Source organism: Coregonus clupeaformis, unplaced genomic scaffold (genome assembly GCF_020615455.1).
Source record: "Coregonus clupeaformis isolate EN_2021a unplaced genomic scaffold, ASM2061545v1 scaf0400, whole genome shotgun sequence".
In the NCBI taxonomy this organism is placed as follows: Eukaryota; Metazoa; Chordata; class Actinopteri; order Salmoniformes; family Salmonidae; genus Coregonus; species Coregonus clupeaformis.
Genome location: NW_025533855.1, coordinates 1 through 14,047, shown reverse-complemented (window position 1 = coordinate 14,047; position 14,047 = coordinate 1). Strand labels below are relative to the sequence as shown.

At 44.1% G+C, this 14,047-nt stretch overlaps 2 protein-coding genes across 2 annotated transcripts; one reads left to right on the top strand and one right to left on the bottom strand.

The window, feature by feature from the left end:
* Positions 1–2,409: 2,409 nt before the first annotated feature.
* Positions 2,410–5,316, top strand: LOC121550944 (GTPase IMAP family member 7-like). The gene is made up of 2 exons (XM_041863400.2): positions 2,410–2,714; positions 3,026–5,316. The coding sequence occupies exons 1-2, from the start codon at positions 2,654–2,656 to the stop codon at positions 4,063–4,065; spliced, it is 1,101 nt and encodes a 366-aa protein (XP_041719334.2). The 5' UTR covers positions 2,410–2,653; the 3' UTR covers positions 4,066–5,316.
* On the bottom strand, positions 4,680–8,301 carry LOC121550945 (ER lumen protein-retaining receptor 3). The gene is made up of 5 exons (XM_041863401.2): positions 7,881–8,301; positions 7,194–7,294; positions 6,944–7,102; positions 5,953–6,205; positions 4,680–5,854 (listed from the first exon to the last, which is right to left on the bottom strand). Exons 1-5 carry the CDS (start codon positions 7,969–7,971, stop codon positions 5,811–5,813), a joined length of 648 nt encoding a protein of 215 aa, XP_041719335.1. The 5' UTR covers positions 7,972–8,301; the 3' UTR covers positions 4,680–5,810.
* Between the last annotated feature and the right edge of the window lie 5,746 nt (positions 8,302–14,047).

Genomic DNA, 14,047 nt, shown 5'->3' with positions numbered 1-14,047 from the left:
GCGCCATCCATCGTCAAAAGGAACAGGCAGACCGCCACCGCAGTGAGACCCCTGTGTTCCACCCTGGGGATCGCGTCTGGCTTTCTACCAGGAACCTGCAAGAAACTGAGCCCCCGATTTGTGGGACCATTCAAGGTTCTCCCGAGGGTCAACGAGGTGACGTATAGGTTACAGCTGCCCAGTCACTATTGTATCTCACCCTCTTTTCATGTCTCCCTTCTCAGGCCGGTGTTTCCTGGTCCCCTAGCTGATGCTGTCCCCCATCACTACGTGCACCTGTAGATCATTATGATTCACACCTGGACTCAATTACCTTCATTTCCTCCCCTTTATATGTCCCTCCCTTAAGTTTATTCCTCAGTAGGTATTGTTCCTGTGTTCATGCTATATGGTCACTGTCACGCTGTTTCCTTTCATGTTTTTCTTTTTTTACGTTTCACCTGCACCTGCTTCTCTCACAGCGTCATTGTTACAACCACCTGTATATAGCCTCGTTATTGTGAGAAAACAAAATTAATATGTTTTTATATATTTTTTTTACTTTAGTTTATTTTGTAAATATTTTCTTAACTCTATTTCTTGAACTGCATTGTTGGTTAAGGGCTTGTAAGTAAGCGTTTCACGGTACGGTATACACCTGTTGTATTCGCCGCATGTGACAAATATTATTTGATTTATGGTTGGTAAAGTGGGACAAAAATGACTGAATTACAACATTTTAAACATACTATTAGCAACTGTTTATGTATTGAGGCACCAGTACATAGTATGCACTAGTGGTGTGCGGGTCAGTTGTTTGTTCACCCGCACCCGCCCGCAATTGCTAATATAAACCCCTCCACAACCGCCGGACTATACACTGATTACACAAAACATTAAGAACACCTGCGCTTTCCATGACATACTGACCAAGTGAAAGCTATGATCCCTTATTGATGTCACTTGTTAAATCCACTTCAATCAGTGTAGATGAAGGGGAGGAGGCAGGTTAAAGAAGGATTTTTAAGCCTTGAGACATGAATTGTGTATGTGTGCCATTCAGAGGGGAATAGGCAAGACAAAAAAATGTAAGAGCCTTTGAACTAGGTATGGTAGTAGGTGCCAAGTGCACCGGTTTGTGTCAAGAACCGCAACCCTGCTGGTTTTTAACGCTCAGCAGTTTCCCATGTGTATCAAGAATGGTCCACCACCCAAAGGACATCCAGCCAACTTAACACAACTGTGGGAAGCATTGGAGTCAACATGGGCCAGCATCCTTGTGGATTGCTTTCAACACCTTGTAGAGTCCATGCCCCGATTAATTGAGGCTGTTCTGAGGTAGGCTACAGTTCCCCTGAAGTGCCATAGGCCTATTTGAAGTCCCCATCTTGTGACTGTCTCAATTGTATAGTGCCTCATAATCATCACACATAACATAGCTGGCACTGCTATCATCCTCTTTTACCACTTCACCAAATCTTTCCAAAAGGTTACTTTTCTGTCCCTGCCTTCTCTTTATTTTCAACTCTCCATTTCACAGCTTTTCTTTTATTGAATTAAACTCTGACATTGTCCTTTTTGCCTCCATGGATCTACTTTAACATTTTCTGCCTGTTCCCAAAAGCATTTGGCAATTGGCGTGTAGGCTATTTGATGCGTGTACTGTTAGGCCCTAAAGTTTAGGGTTACGCACTAACCTCAATGTAGCCTATAGATAGCAAAATAATGATACATTTATGGATTTTTAAAGATATTTTCTCTTTATTCAAACCGCCCGCCACCCACCCGCCCTTCATCCACACAATATTTAATGAGCCTAAACCCACCTACGGATATAACCTTGGGGACTGCGGGTTATGAGTAAACCACAGGAGGTTGGTGGCACCTTAATTGGCGAGGGCGGGCTCGTGGTAATGGCTAGAGTGGAATAACACATGGTTTCTATGTGTTTGATGCCATTCTATTTGCTCCATTCCAGCCATTATTATGAGCCGTCCTCCCCTCAGCAGCCTCCACTGGAGTCAACCTGCGCAGTACTATTTGGCACAGTGCATTATTTATGACAATCTTAACATCAAAACAGAAAAAAATATATGTCACTGATCTTATGTGTGCTTTGCAGGGTGAGCTTCCTGTTTAAAGCTTGCTCTGCCGCCCTCTGTGACGTCACACCAATTAAGTGATGTGATTTTGATAATTTGGTTTCTCTGCAAGTGCTTAGTATCAATAGTTTTGATTTAGAAATAAACACATCAGGACAAAGCTGTCCCAGTTTATATGACGTCCCACCCTTTTTTCCGAATTCTCCCTATATGCGAATAACAAAACGTAAGCATGAATGGCAAGTTGACAGTATAGGATTGAATAACTGATCACAGGTAGGCTTACAGCGCTAGTCATTCAGGGCAGACTGTCTGGTCGCGTGTGCGCATTATCACAATGACATCATGGTCTGACTCTGCAGCATCGCATCGCAGGTGCCGCATCATGTAAACGGGTTGAAAAGAAAAAGGACATGGATACAAATATATTTAATTTCTCAATAAAAAAGACTATCATAAGAATGACGAAGCGCTGGTAATATACGCAAGTAACGCAGCCGAAGACAGGACCCAATTATTTCAGTGCATATTAGGTATTCCACGGATAATCCATAGTTGCAGCCGTGTTCGCCATGGCTAACTCATGTGGGACAGTGGAGATGGCGTCACTGGAATGTGCTGCCTCGAGTCTGGGTGAGAGACTATTGAAACAATAATAGCCTACTGTCGTTGATGCTAGCGGGTAGATTTTCCATTCCATCAAAAAAGATGGCATTTGTATAGCATTTTTTACAGCAGCCACCGAAAATGAACAGCAGCACTCAGAAATCTGTAATGTAGGCTAACTATATTTTCCAGCCCCCAACCATTATAAATATAATAGGCCTACATATTATATGGGTGATAATAGGAACACCGTAGGCCTATGTCAGACAGTAATTTCAAGGTAGGTTACACATTTAGATTGGTTAGGTCAGTATAAATTACTGTAATTTGTGTCACAGCACGTGAAGCATCACCGGAGCTGGACAGTGGGGAGCTGAGGATGGTACTGGTGGGGAAGACAGGTGCAGGGAGAAGCTCCTCTGGGAACACCATCCTAGGGAGGCAGGCATTTCGGGTGGACATCTCTTCATGTTCCATAACTGGTCAGTGTGACAGACAGAGTGGAGCTGTGGCTGGGAGGAACCTCACTGTGGTCGACACCCCAGGGTTCTTCGACACACGCCTCTCCCCTCAGGAGGTGACAGCTGAGGCAGGCCGCTGTGTGGTGCTGTCTGCCCCTGGCCCCCACTCCTTCCTGGTGACCCTTCAGCCTGGCAGGTTCACTCAGGAGGAGCGGGATGCCCTGGAGTGGGTCAAGGCCACCTTCGGACCAGGAGCCCTCAGATACACAGTAGTACTGTTCACCTGGGGTGACCAGCTTCAGGGGAAAAGCATGGAAGACTTCCTGAAGGAGAGCCAGGAGCTCCAGGAGTTTGTGAGTAGATGTCAGGGGGGCTATCATGTCTTTAACAATAGCAACAAGATAACAGACTGCACTCAGGTCACAGAGCTCCTGGAGAAGATAGATAAGATGGTGACAGAGAACGGAGGGGGCTGCTACACCAACGAGATGTACCAGGAAGCAGAGAGAGCCATCAGAGAAGTGCAGGAGGGCATTCTGGGAGAAAGAAGGATGGCTCCATTGACGCAGGAGGAGGATGGGGTGAAGACAAGGCCAGAGCCGCAGGGACCGGAGGCAGAGCGAATGAGAAGGAGGGAAGAGGAGGAGAGGAGAAGAGAGGACGAGGCAGCCAGAAAGAAGGCAGAGAAGTTGTTCTGGTGTGAGCTGGTGTCTGCTCTGGGGAAGGGGGCGGCAGAGGGGGCTGGAGTAACAAGCAAAGGGAAAGGGAAAGCAGTGAAAAAGGTTAAGGCGATAGAGAGGGCAGCAGCTTTGGCTACCACACCGCTGTCAATCACATCAGCTGCCAAAGTGGTGGGAGGAGCTGTGAGAGAGGGAAGTAAAGTGCTTTACAAACACCGCAAAACCCTCCTACACTGACGGGACTTTTAATATCCACTATTATTCACTGTATGGTGCTGGATTATCAGGTAGAAGATGAGGGTCTTAAATAATCAAAGTATCTTTTTTCTGTCTCTGAAGTGCAAATTAGTTTTACACACTTATTTATCATTCAACTGTGTTCTTTGAAAAATCATCACAATGACTTCATAAGGCAGGCTTGCTAAAGAGCGCAGATGCACTTTCTTCCATTGTCAGTCATAGTTGATTAAGCTATTAATGCACTAACACATGGAGGTAAATGAACAGAAAGTTAAATAAGAGTTGATAGAATGCAAATGCAGTGTAATACCACTGTAATGGAACTGAACCATCATCCTTAATAGAAGACCCAGCCCTGACATTTGAGGAAGTGATGCTATTTGTCCAGGTTGTCATAGTGCCACGAGAGTAAACAGGCATCCATTATTGAATACTCAATCGAAAAGTAAAGAGTGCTGTGAATTTTTTTAATGTTGTGAATTTTGAGTGGTGTGAATCACTTGTGTGTGTGGTTTTGAATGGTGTGGATCGCTAGTGTGAGTATGCAGAAGGAGTAAACATCCTGGTGTGATGAAACAAAATTTTAAGTAATCAACACGAAGAACCTGATGAACCAGTAAAGATGCCTTTTATTGACCTGATTTACAAATGATGAAGGTTCTTGGTATTAAAATGTTGATAATTACAACATGGGCACCAGAGTTGTAAAGGTTTGGCACACATATACAAATCTAGTTCATAGTATGAAGATACTTAGTGTAAGTACCTTTCCATTTTGTTGAAGCATTAATCTGCTTTTGCCAATGTAATCCTGGTCCAAAAATTTACTCAATAAATGTTGAGATATGAATTAACTCTAGTTAGTGTGAAATAACTGTTGATGTCTCATCAAATACAAAATATATTTGGTATGAATTGTGACATCACAAAAATGTGTATTCGTTTTGCTTAATAAAATGCATGAATATTAAAGGAATGGAAAATACTGGTAAAATCAAAGTACAGAATACAAAGTATTTCAGAAGAACCTTGGTTCAGTCAAGAAGTGGACAGACATAAGAGTTACATACATGACAGTGCGTTCTGTATGGCATCTCCATGGACTTATTTTCATAAAGGGAAGAACATAGCATAACTCTTGACAAGGATGCCACATGTCACCCATAGCAGCCTAAATACAAGACTCCCAATACACTGCTAGGTGAAACAATGTAAGCCTTGAAGGTTGGTCACTGTTATATGTAGAAATTGTGAAATGACAGGAAAGCAGAAAAAATATCTCACAGATATACAATGTTTTGACAATATTTGATGTAATAAGACATTCAAAATATGCCATTTACTAGAAAAGGAAAATGAAGGCACAAACTGCATTGGACTACTTCAAGCGGGACAATATCTGCTTCTATGAAAGAAAATAAGGCAAGTATAATAAAATAAAATTCCCACAGTATTCAATTTACTCAATTCCCATTAACATTCAGTTCCACACACACATGCACAAAAACATAGGACAAAGTTATTTGGTCATTTTAGGGAAAAGCACACATTCACTAAGGCTAAACAACAAACACACCAGGTACCAACAACACGACGGTTGCCCTCTGGGTATATACCCCCCCAAGGTATACAGGGGGTACTGTGACACTGCTGACTAGTCCATTACGAAGTATAATTGGAGGGCAGAGGTGCTTTCAGTTACTGAACTGCTCAAGTGTTGTTTAAAACAGCACTGACTCTCTTTAGACGGGCATGGGCAGGGACATCTTTCCACTTCCTCTGAGCACTGGAGAGGGACAAAGGGAAAGAGGGAAAGGTAAAGGGGATGAAATATGTACTAGAAATATAAGACAAAGTCAAAATCACTCCCTGGCTCATACATACCCCTGGTAACGTAAAGGTAGAAGAAGTCACAGTAGAAGATAGTCTGCACCACACCGGACACCACAGCAATCTGGTCAAAGAAGCCCTCTGTGTGGTAGCGCCACACCCAGTTGGCCAGGTACAGGGCTCGGTAGAGACCCAGGAAGAACAGGTAGTGGGTGGTGATGGACTCTGCCTCACCGGTCTTGGTGATCATGAAGAGCTGGGGCAAGATGGCCACTGACTCCAAGTAGATGGAGAAGGTCCACAGGATCTGTGCACCAAAGATATGCATTCAATCAAGTATGAGGTCTGACATGCACATGCACAAACACATCAAGGGACCCTCTACCAGTCAAGTTGAGACTTCTAGGCCAATATTCCCCAAAAGCAAATATTTGGGGTTTTAGTTGCCCCTCACTTACATTGTCTATCTATACCATGATGTGATAGAATCGCTCATTATAATCTATAGGTAACAAACAAAATAAAGGAAATGCTTGAGTAAATGAGGGATACAAAGTATATTGAAAGCTGGTGCTATTAAACCATCCCATCATTCTTAGGGTCATGTATAAAAATGCCCAGTTGCCCATTATTTTGGCCACCATGGTTAGAAGAGCTCACAATGACTTGGAAAGAGGGGTCACAAAGGGGGTTTAAAGGGTGTGTGTGTGTGTCAGTCACCAGGTCTCAACCCAATTGAACATTTATGGGAGATTCTGGAGCGGCGCCTGAGATGCATTTTCCACCACCATCAACAGAACACAAATGACAGAATTCCTTGTGGAAGAATGGCGTCGCATCCCTCCAATAAAGTTCCAGACACTTGTAGAATCTATGCCATTATCTATTTATCATAATAATAATAATAATATATGCATTGAAGCTGTTCTGGCGGCTTGTGGTGGCCCAATGCCCTATTAAGACACTTTATGTTGGTGTTTCCTTTATTTAGGCAGTTACCTGTATCTTCAATATCTACAGTATGTATTGAACCTGGAACATTTACCTCCAGTGGGGCAAATGCATAGTTTTCCAGGAAGGAAAGCCCAGCCACGGGCACAAGCAGGAACTCAACACGGAATGAGTCACTCTCTGAGTCGTAGGTGCTCCTGAAGCGCATGTAGATCAGGTACACAGTGGCATATGCCAAAGCCAGGAACACCACCTGAGCACACAAGACAGTGGGAAGGAGTTTAGGTTAGAACACAAATCATTGATTGATTGGCTTCTTTGTAGGATACTATCTGCTACCTCACCTTCATAACTGTGTTGTAGATGGAGATGAAGCTAGTGAACAGGTCCAGGTATCTTGTAGTGAAGACTAATGCAAAAAGCACCTGAGACCTCCCAGAAATACCTGCAGAAACACACAACAGTCATTAATCTCGCTTATGTACACATATACACAACAATTTCATTTCATGACCTGAGGATGGCAAAACATGATCAATGCGGTTAGCTGAGGTAGAAAACAGGCCACGGTGCGACTCCCAAAGCAAATTAGGCTAGACTGAACTCTTTGCCACGTAACATTCTTGTGCGTCGAAGTGGACAAGTCAAAATGATTTACTCTCTGACCACAAAATATTGAAATGTATTGTAACCTATTATAATCGAGGCGCGTTGTTACATTGTTGCAACAAAGTAACAAATGCACTGCTGTGAGCGTTGCAGACCAGTACTAGGAGTGTGAGGTCAACTTCACAACTGAGATGGACAGATGCATTTCTTATTCACTGTGTCACCTTGCCTGGCTACCACGGACGTTAGTTTATTTTCCGCAATGAAGTAGGCCTATGTAGCGAACATAGAGCAGCAGAAAAATTCAGTGTGTCGTCAGGCAATGTGTCCCCAAGTTTGTTAAACCGATATTAGGCATATGCATGAGCAAGTCAATAAATCATTAACAGTTAATAAATCAAATAGTACCACTGTCAACATACCAGCACAGGATTTGGACCTCCATATCTTCATAACTAGAATGATGATAGCAACGAGATGGGACACGTCACCGGCTAGACGGAAGATATTCATAGTGTTGTTTTGGTATTCCAAAAAGAAAGAGCCGAAATATCGGTAAAAATCTGTAAGAATGAGGCCTCCAAGTAGTCTTCAGGCGAAGTCAAAACAATAACGTATGTAAAATGAAACTCCTCAACAACAACAAAAAAGTCCAAATAACTTCAATGTTCCCAAATGTTATGTCCTCTTGTTCTTTGGAAATCACTGCAAATGCTCATAAATGTTCATTCTAGATATTCTGCATAGGGATTCGTCTGCACCACTGTCCGCAAAGGGCTGGAAAAGTTGGTCAGACCTCTGGCGGTGACGTGGCTGACAGTTTTAGCAAAATCCGTATTGCCTCTCAGGCGCTCACATTACAGCCAGACTGGGGCGTGAAAGCCTGAGCATGTCACTTAAGTGGGCTGTCACTAAGAAATAGTCCATATGTGACCTTCTTCAACAGCAGATGGAGACAAATAGCAGTAAGTAAACAGGGAAGTTATTTTACAGGACTATCTCTCGATATAACACGACATTATTATGTTGTATTGGTTGTGGCCAATAGCACACTCCGTGGCTCATAGCACACTCCGCCAACCCTGATGTTCTAGCAGTGTCTGAATCCTGGCTTAGGAAGGCCACCAAAAATTCAGAAATTTCCATCCCCAACTACAACATTTTCCGTCTAGATAGAACTGCCAAAGGGGGTGGAGTTGCAATCTACTGTAGAGATAGCCTGCAGAGCTCTATCAGACTATCCAGGTCTGTGCCCAAACAGTTTGAGCTCCTACTTCTAAAAATCCACCTTTCCAGAAATAATTCTCTCACTATTGCCGCTTGCTACAGACCCCCTCAGCCCCCCAGCTGTGCCCTGGACACCATATGTGAATTGATTGCCCCCATCTATCCTCAGAGTTCGTACTGCTTGGTGACCTAAACTGGGATATGCTTAACACCCCGGCCATCCTACAATCCAAACTAGATGCCCTCAATCTCACACAAATTGTCAAGGAACCTACCAGGTACAACCCTAAATCCGTAAACATGGGCACCCTCATAGATATCATCCTGACTAACTTACTCTCTAAATACACCTCCGCTCTCTTCAACCAGGATCTCAGCGATCACTGCCTTATTGCCTGCGTCCGTAACGGATCCGCGGTCAAACGACCACCCCTCATCACTGTCAAACGCTCCCTAAAACACTTTAGCGAGCAGGCCTTCCTAATTGACCTGGCCCAGGTATCCTGGATGGATATCGATCTCATTCCGTCAGTAGAGGATGCCTGGTTGTTCTTTAAAAGTGCTTTCCTCTCAATCTTAAATAAGCATGCCCCATTCAAAAAATTCAGACCTAAGAACAGATATAGCCCCTGGTTCTCCTCAGACTTGACTGCCCTTGACCAGCACAAAAACATCCTGTGGCGTACTGCATTAGCATCGAATAGCCCCCGCGATACGCAACTTTTCAGGGAAGTTAGGAACCAATATACACAAGCAGTTAGGAAAGCAAAGGCTAGCTTTTTCAAACAGAAATTTGCATGCTGTAGCACTAACTCCAAAATGTTTTGGGACACTGTAAAGTCCATGGAGAATAAGAGCACCTCCTCCCAGCTGCCCACTGCACTGAGGCTAGGAAACACTATCACCACCGATAAATCTACAATAATCGAGAATTTCAACAAGCATTTTACTACGGCTGGCCATGCTTTCCACCTGGCTACCCCTACCCCGGCCACCAGCTCTGCACCCTCCGCTGCAACTTGCCCATGCCTCCTCCGCTTCTCCTTCACACAAATTCAGACAGCTGAATTTCTGAAAGAGCTGCAAAATCTGGACCCCTACAAATCATCTGGGCTAGACAATCTGGACCCTTTCTTTCTAAAAATAGCCGCCGAAATTGTCGCAACCCCTATTTACTAGCCTGTTCAACCTCTCTCGAGATCCCCAGAGATTGGAAAGCTGCCGCGGTCATCCCCCTCTTCAAAGGGGGTGACACTCTAGATCCAAACTGTTACAGACCTATATCCATCCTGCCCTGCCTTTCGAAAGTTTTTGAAAGCCAAGTTAACAAACAGATCACCGACCATTTCGAATCACACCGTACCTTCTCTGCTATGCAATCCGGTTTCCTAGCTGGTCATGGGTGCACCTCAGACACGCTCAAGGTCCTAAACGATATTATAACCGCGATCGTTAATAGACAGTAGTGTGCAGCCGTCTTCATCGACCTGGCCAAGGCTTTCGACTCTGTCAACCACCGCATTCTTATTGGCAGACTAAATAGCCTTGGTTTCTCAAATGATTGCCTCGCCTGGTTCACCAACTACTTCTCAGATAGAGTTCAATATGTCAAATCGGAGGGCCTGTTGTCTGGACCTATGGCAGTCTCTATGGGGGTGCCACAGGGTTCAATTCTTGGGCCAACTCTTTTCTCTGTGTATATCAATGATGTCGCTCTTGCTGCTGGTGACTCTCAGATCCACCTCTACGCAGACGACACCATTTTGTATACAGTGAGGGAAAAAAGTATTTGATCCCCTGCTGATTTTGTATGTTTGCCCACTGACAAAGAAATGATCAGTCTATACTTTTAATGGTAGGTTTATTTGAACAGTGAGAGACAGAATAACAACAAAAAAATCCAGAAAAACGCATGTCAAAAATGTAATACATTGATTTGCATTTTAATGAGGGAAATAAGTATTTGACCCCTCTGCAAAACATGACTTAGTACTTGGTGGCAAAACCCTTGTTGGCAATCACAGAGGTCAGACGTTTCTTGTAGTTGGCCACCAGGTTTGCACACATCTCAGGAGGGATTTTGTCCCACTCCTCTTTGCAGATCTTCTTCAAGTCATTAAGGTTTCGAGGCTGACGTTTGGCAACTCGAACCTTCAGCTCCCTCCACAGATTTTCTATGGGATTAAGGTCTGGAGACTGGCTAGGCCACTCCAGGACCTTAATGTGCTTCTTATTGAGCCACTCCTTTGTTGCCTTGGCCATGTGTTTTGGGTCATTGTCATGCTGGAGTACCCATCCACGACCCATTTTCAATGCCCTGGCTGAGGGAAGGAGGTTCTCACCCAAGATTTGACGGTACATGGCCCCGTCCATCGTCCCTTTGATGCGGTGAAGTTGTCCTGTCCCCTTAGCAGAAAAACACCCCCAAAGCATAATGTTTCCACCTCCATGTTTGACGGTGGGGATGGTGTTCTTGGGGTCATAGGCAGCATTCCTCCTCTTCCAAACACGGCGAGTTGAGTTGATGCCAAAGAGCTCCATTTTGTTCTCATCTGACCACAACACTTTCACCCAGTTCTCCTCTGAATCATTCAGATGTTCATTGGCAAACTTCAGACAGGCATGTATATATGCTTTCTTGAGCAGGGGGACCTTGCGGGCGCTGCAGGATTTAAGTCCTTCACAGCGTAGTGTGTTACCAATTGTTTTCTTGGTGACTATGGTCCCAGCTGCCTTGAGATCATTGACAAGATCCTCCCGTGTAGTTCTGGGCTGATTCCTCACCGTTCTCATGATAATTGCAACTCCACGAGGTGAGCTCTTGCATGGAGCCCCAGTCCGAGGGAGATTGACAGTTCTTTTGTGTTTCTTCCATTTGCGAATAATCGCACCAACTGTTGTCACCTTCTCACCAAGCTGCTTGGCGATGGTCTTGTAGCCCATTCCAGCCTTGTGTAGGTCTACAATCTTGTTCCTGACATCCTTGGAGAGCTCTTTGGTCTTGGCCATGGTGGAGAGTTTGGAATCTGATTGATTGATTGCTTCTGTGGACAGGTGTCTTTTATACAGGTAACAAGCTGAGATTAGGAGCACTCCCTTTAAGAGTGTGCTCCTAATCTCAGCTCGTTACCTGTATAAAAGACACCTGGGAGCCAGAAATCTTTCTGATTGAGAGGAGGTCAAATACTTATTTCCCTCATTAAAATGCAAATCGATTTATAACATTTTTGACATGCATTTTTCTGGATTTTTTTGTTGTTATTCTGTCTCTCACTGTTCAAATAAACCTACCATTAAAATTATAGACTGATAATTTATTTGTCAATGGGCAAACAAACAAAATCAGCATGGGATCAAATACTTTTTTCCCTCACTGTACATCTGGCCGTTCATTGGACACTGTATTAACAAACCTCCAAACGAGCTTCAACGCCATACAACACTCCTTCCGTAGCCTCCAACTGCTCTTAAACACTAGTAAAACTAAATGCATGCTCTTCAATCGAACGCTGCTGGCACCCGCCCACCCGACTAGAATCACTACTCTCGACGGGTCTGACCTAGAGTATGTGGACAACTACAAATACCTAGGTGTCTGGTTAGACTGTAAACTCTCCTTCCAGACTAGAATCTAGAATCGGCTTCCTATTTCGCAAAAAAGCCTCCTTCACTCATGCTGCCAAACATGCCCTCGTAAAACGGACTATCCTACCGATCCTTGACTTCGGCGATGTCATTTACAAAATAGCCTCCAACACTCTAGTCAGCAAATTGGATGTAGTCTATCACAGTGCCATCCGTTTTGTCACCAAAGCCCCATATACTACCCACCACTGTGACCTGTATGATCTTGTTGGCTGGTCCTCACTACATATTCATCGCCAAACCCACTGGCTCCAGGCCATCTATAAATCACTGCTAGGCAAATCCCCGCCTTATCTTAGCTCATTGGTCACCATAGCAACACCCAACCGTAGTATGCGCTCCAGCAGGTATATCTCACTGGTCATCCCCAAAGCCAACACCTCCTTTGGCCTCCATTCCTTCCAGTTCTCTGCTGCCAATGACTGGAACGAACTGCAAAAATCTCTGAAGCTGGAGACTCTTATCTCCCTCACTAACTTTAAGCATCAGTTGTCAGAGCACCTTACAGATCACTGCACCTGTACACAGCCCATCTGAAATTAGCCCGCCCAACTACCTCATCCCCATATTGTTATTTATTTTGCTCATTTGCACCCCAGTATCTCTATTTGCACATCATCTCTTGCACATCTATCATTCCAGTGTTAATACTAATTGTTATTATTTTGCACTATGGCCTATTTATTGCCTTACCTCCATAACTTGCTACATTTGCACACACTGTATGTATATTTTCTGCTGTATTTTTGACTTTATGTTTTGTTTTACCCCATATGTAACTCTGTGTTGTTGTTTTTATCGCACTGCTTTGCTTTATCTTGGCCAGGTCGCAGTTGTAAATGAGAACTTGTTCTCAACTGGCTTACCTGGTTAAGTAAAGGTGAAATAAAAAATAAAAAATAAAAATAGACTCATGATAGTAGGCCTAAATGCTTGGGAAATTCATGTTTATATAAGGTACCCCATCTGCTTCAATGAAAGTAGTTCATTCAATGAAAGTAGTTCATACTTTAACGGGTTAAAGTGTAGGCTGCGGTTACCATTATGTTTTTGCCTTTATATTCTTGTTCACCAGTTAAGAAGAAGCCTGGGATATAGTTTAGCCTACTGTGTCCTAACCCATGCCACATACACTAAAAGTATGTGGACATCCCTTCAAATTAGTGGATTCAGCTATTTCAGCTACATCCATTGCTGACAGGTGTAAAATCAAGCACACAGCCATGCAATCTCCATAGACAAATATTGGCAGAAGAATCACATTTCTGCCCTGCTAGAGCTGCCCCGGTCAACTGTAAGTGCTGTTATTGTGAAGTGGAAACTTCTAGGAGCAACAACGGCTCAGCGGCGAAGTGGTAGGCCACACAAGCTCACAGAACGGGACCACCGAGTGCTGAATCACGTAGCATGTAAAAATCGTCTGTCCTCGCTTGCAACACTCACCGAGTTCCAAACTGCCTTTGGAAGCAATGTCAGCACAATAACTGTTCGTCGGGAGCTTCATGAAATGGGTTTCCATGGTCCGAACAGCATAAGATCATCATGCACAATGCCGAGCGTCGGCTGGAGTGGGGTAAAGCTTGCCGCCATTGGACTCTGGAGCAGTGGAAATGCGTTCTCTGGAGTGATGAATCACACTTCACCATCTGGCAGTCCGACGGCCTAAACGTCCAACATCAGTGCCCGACCTCACTAATGCTCTTGGGGCTGAATGGAA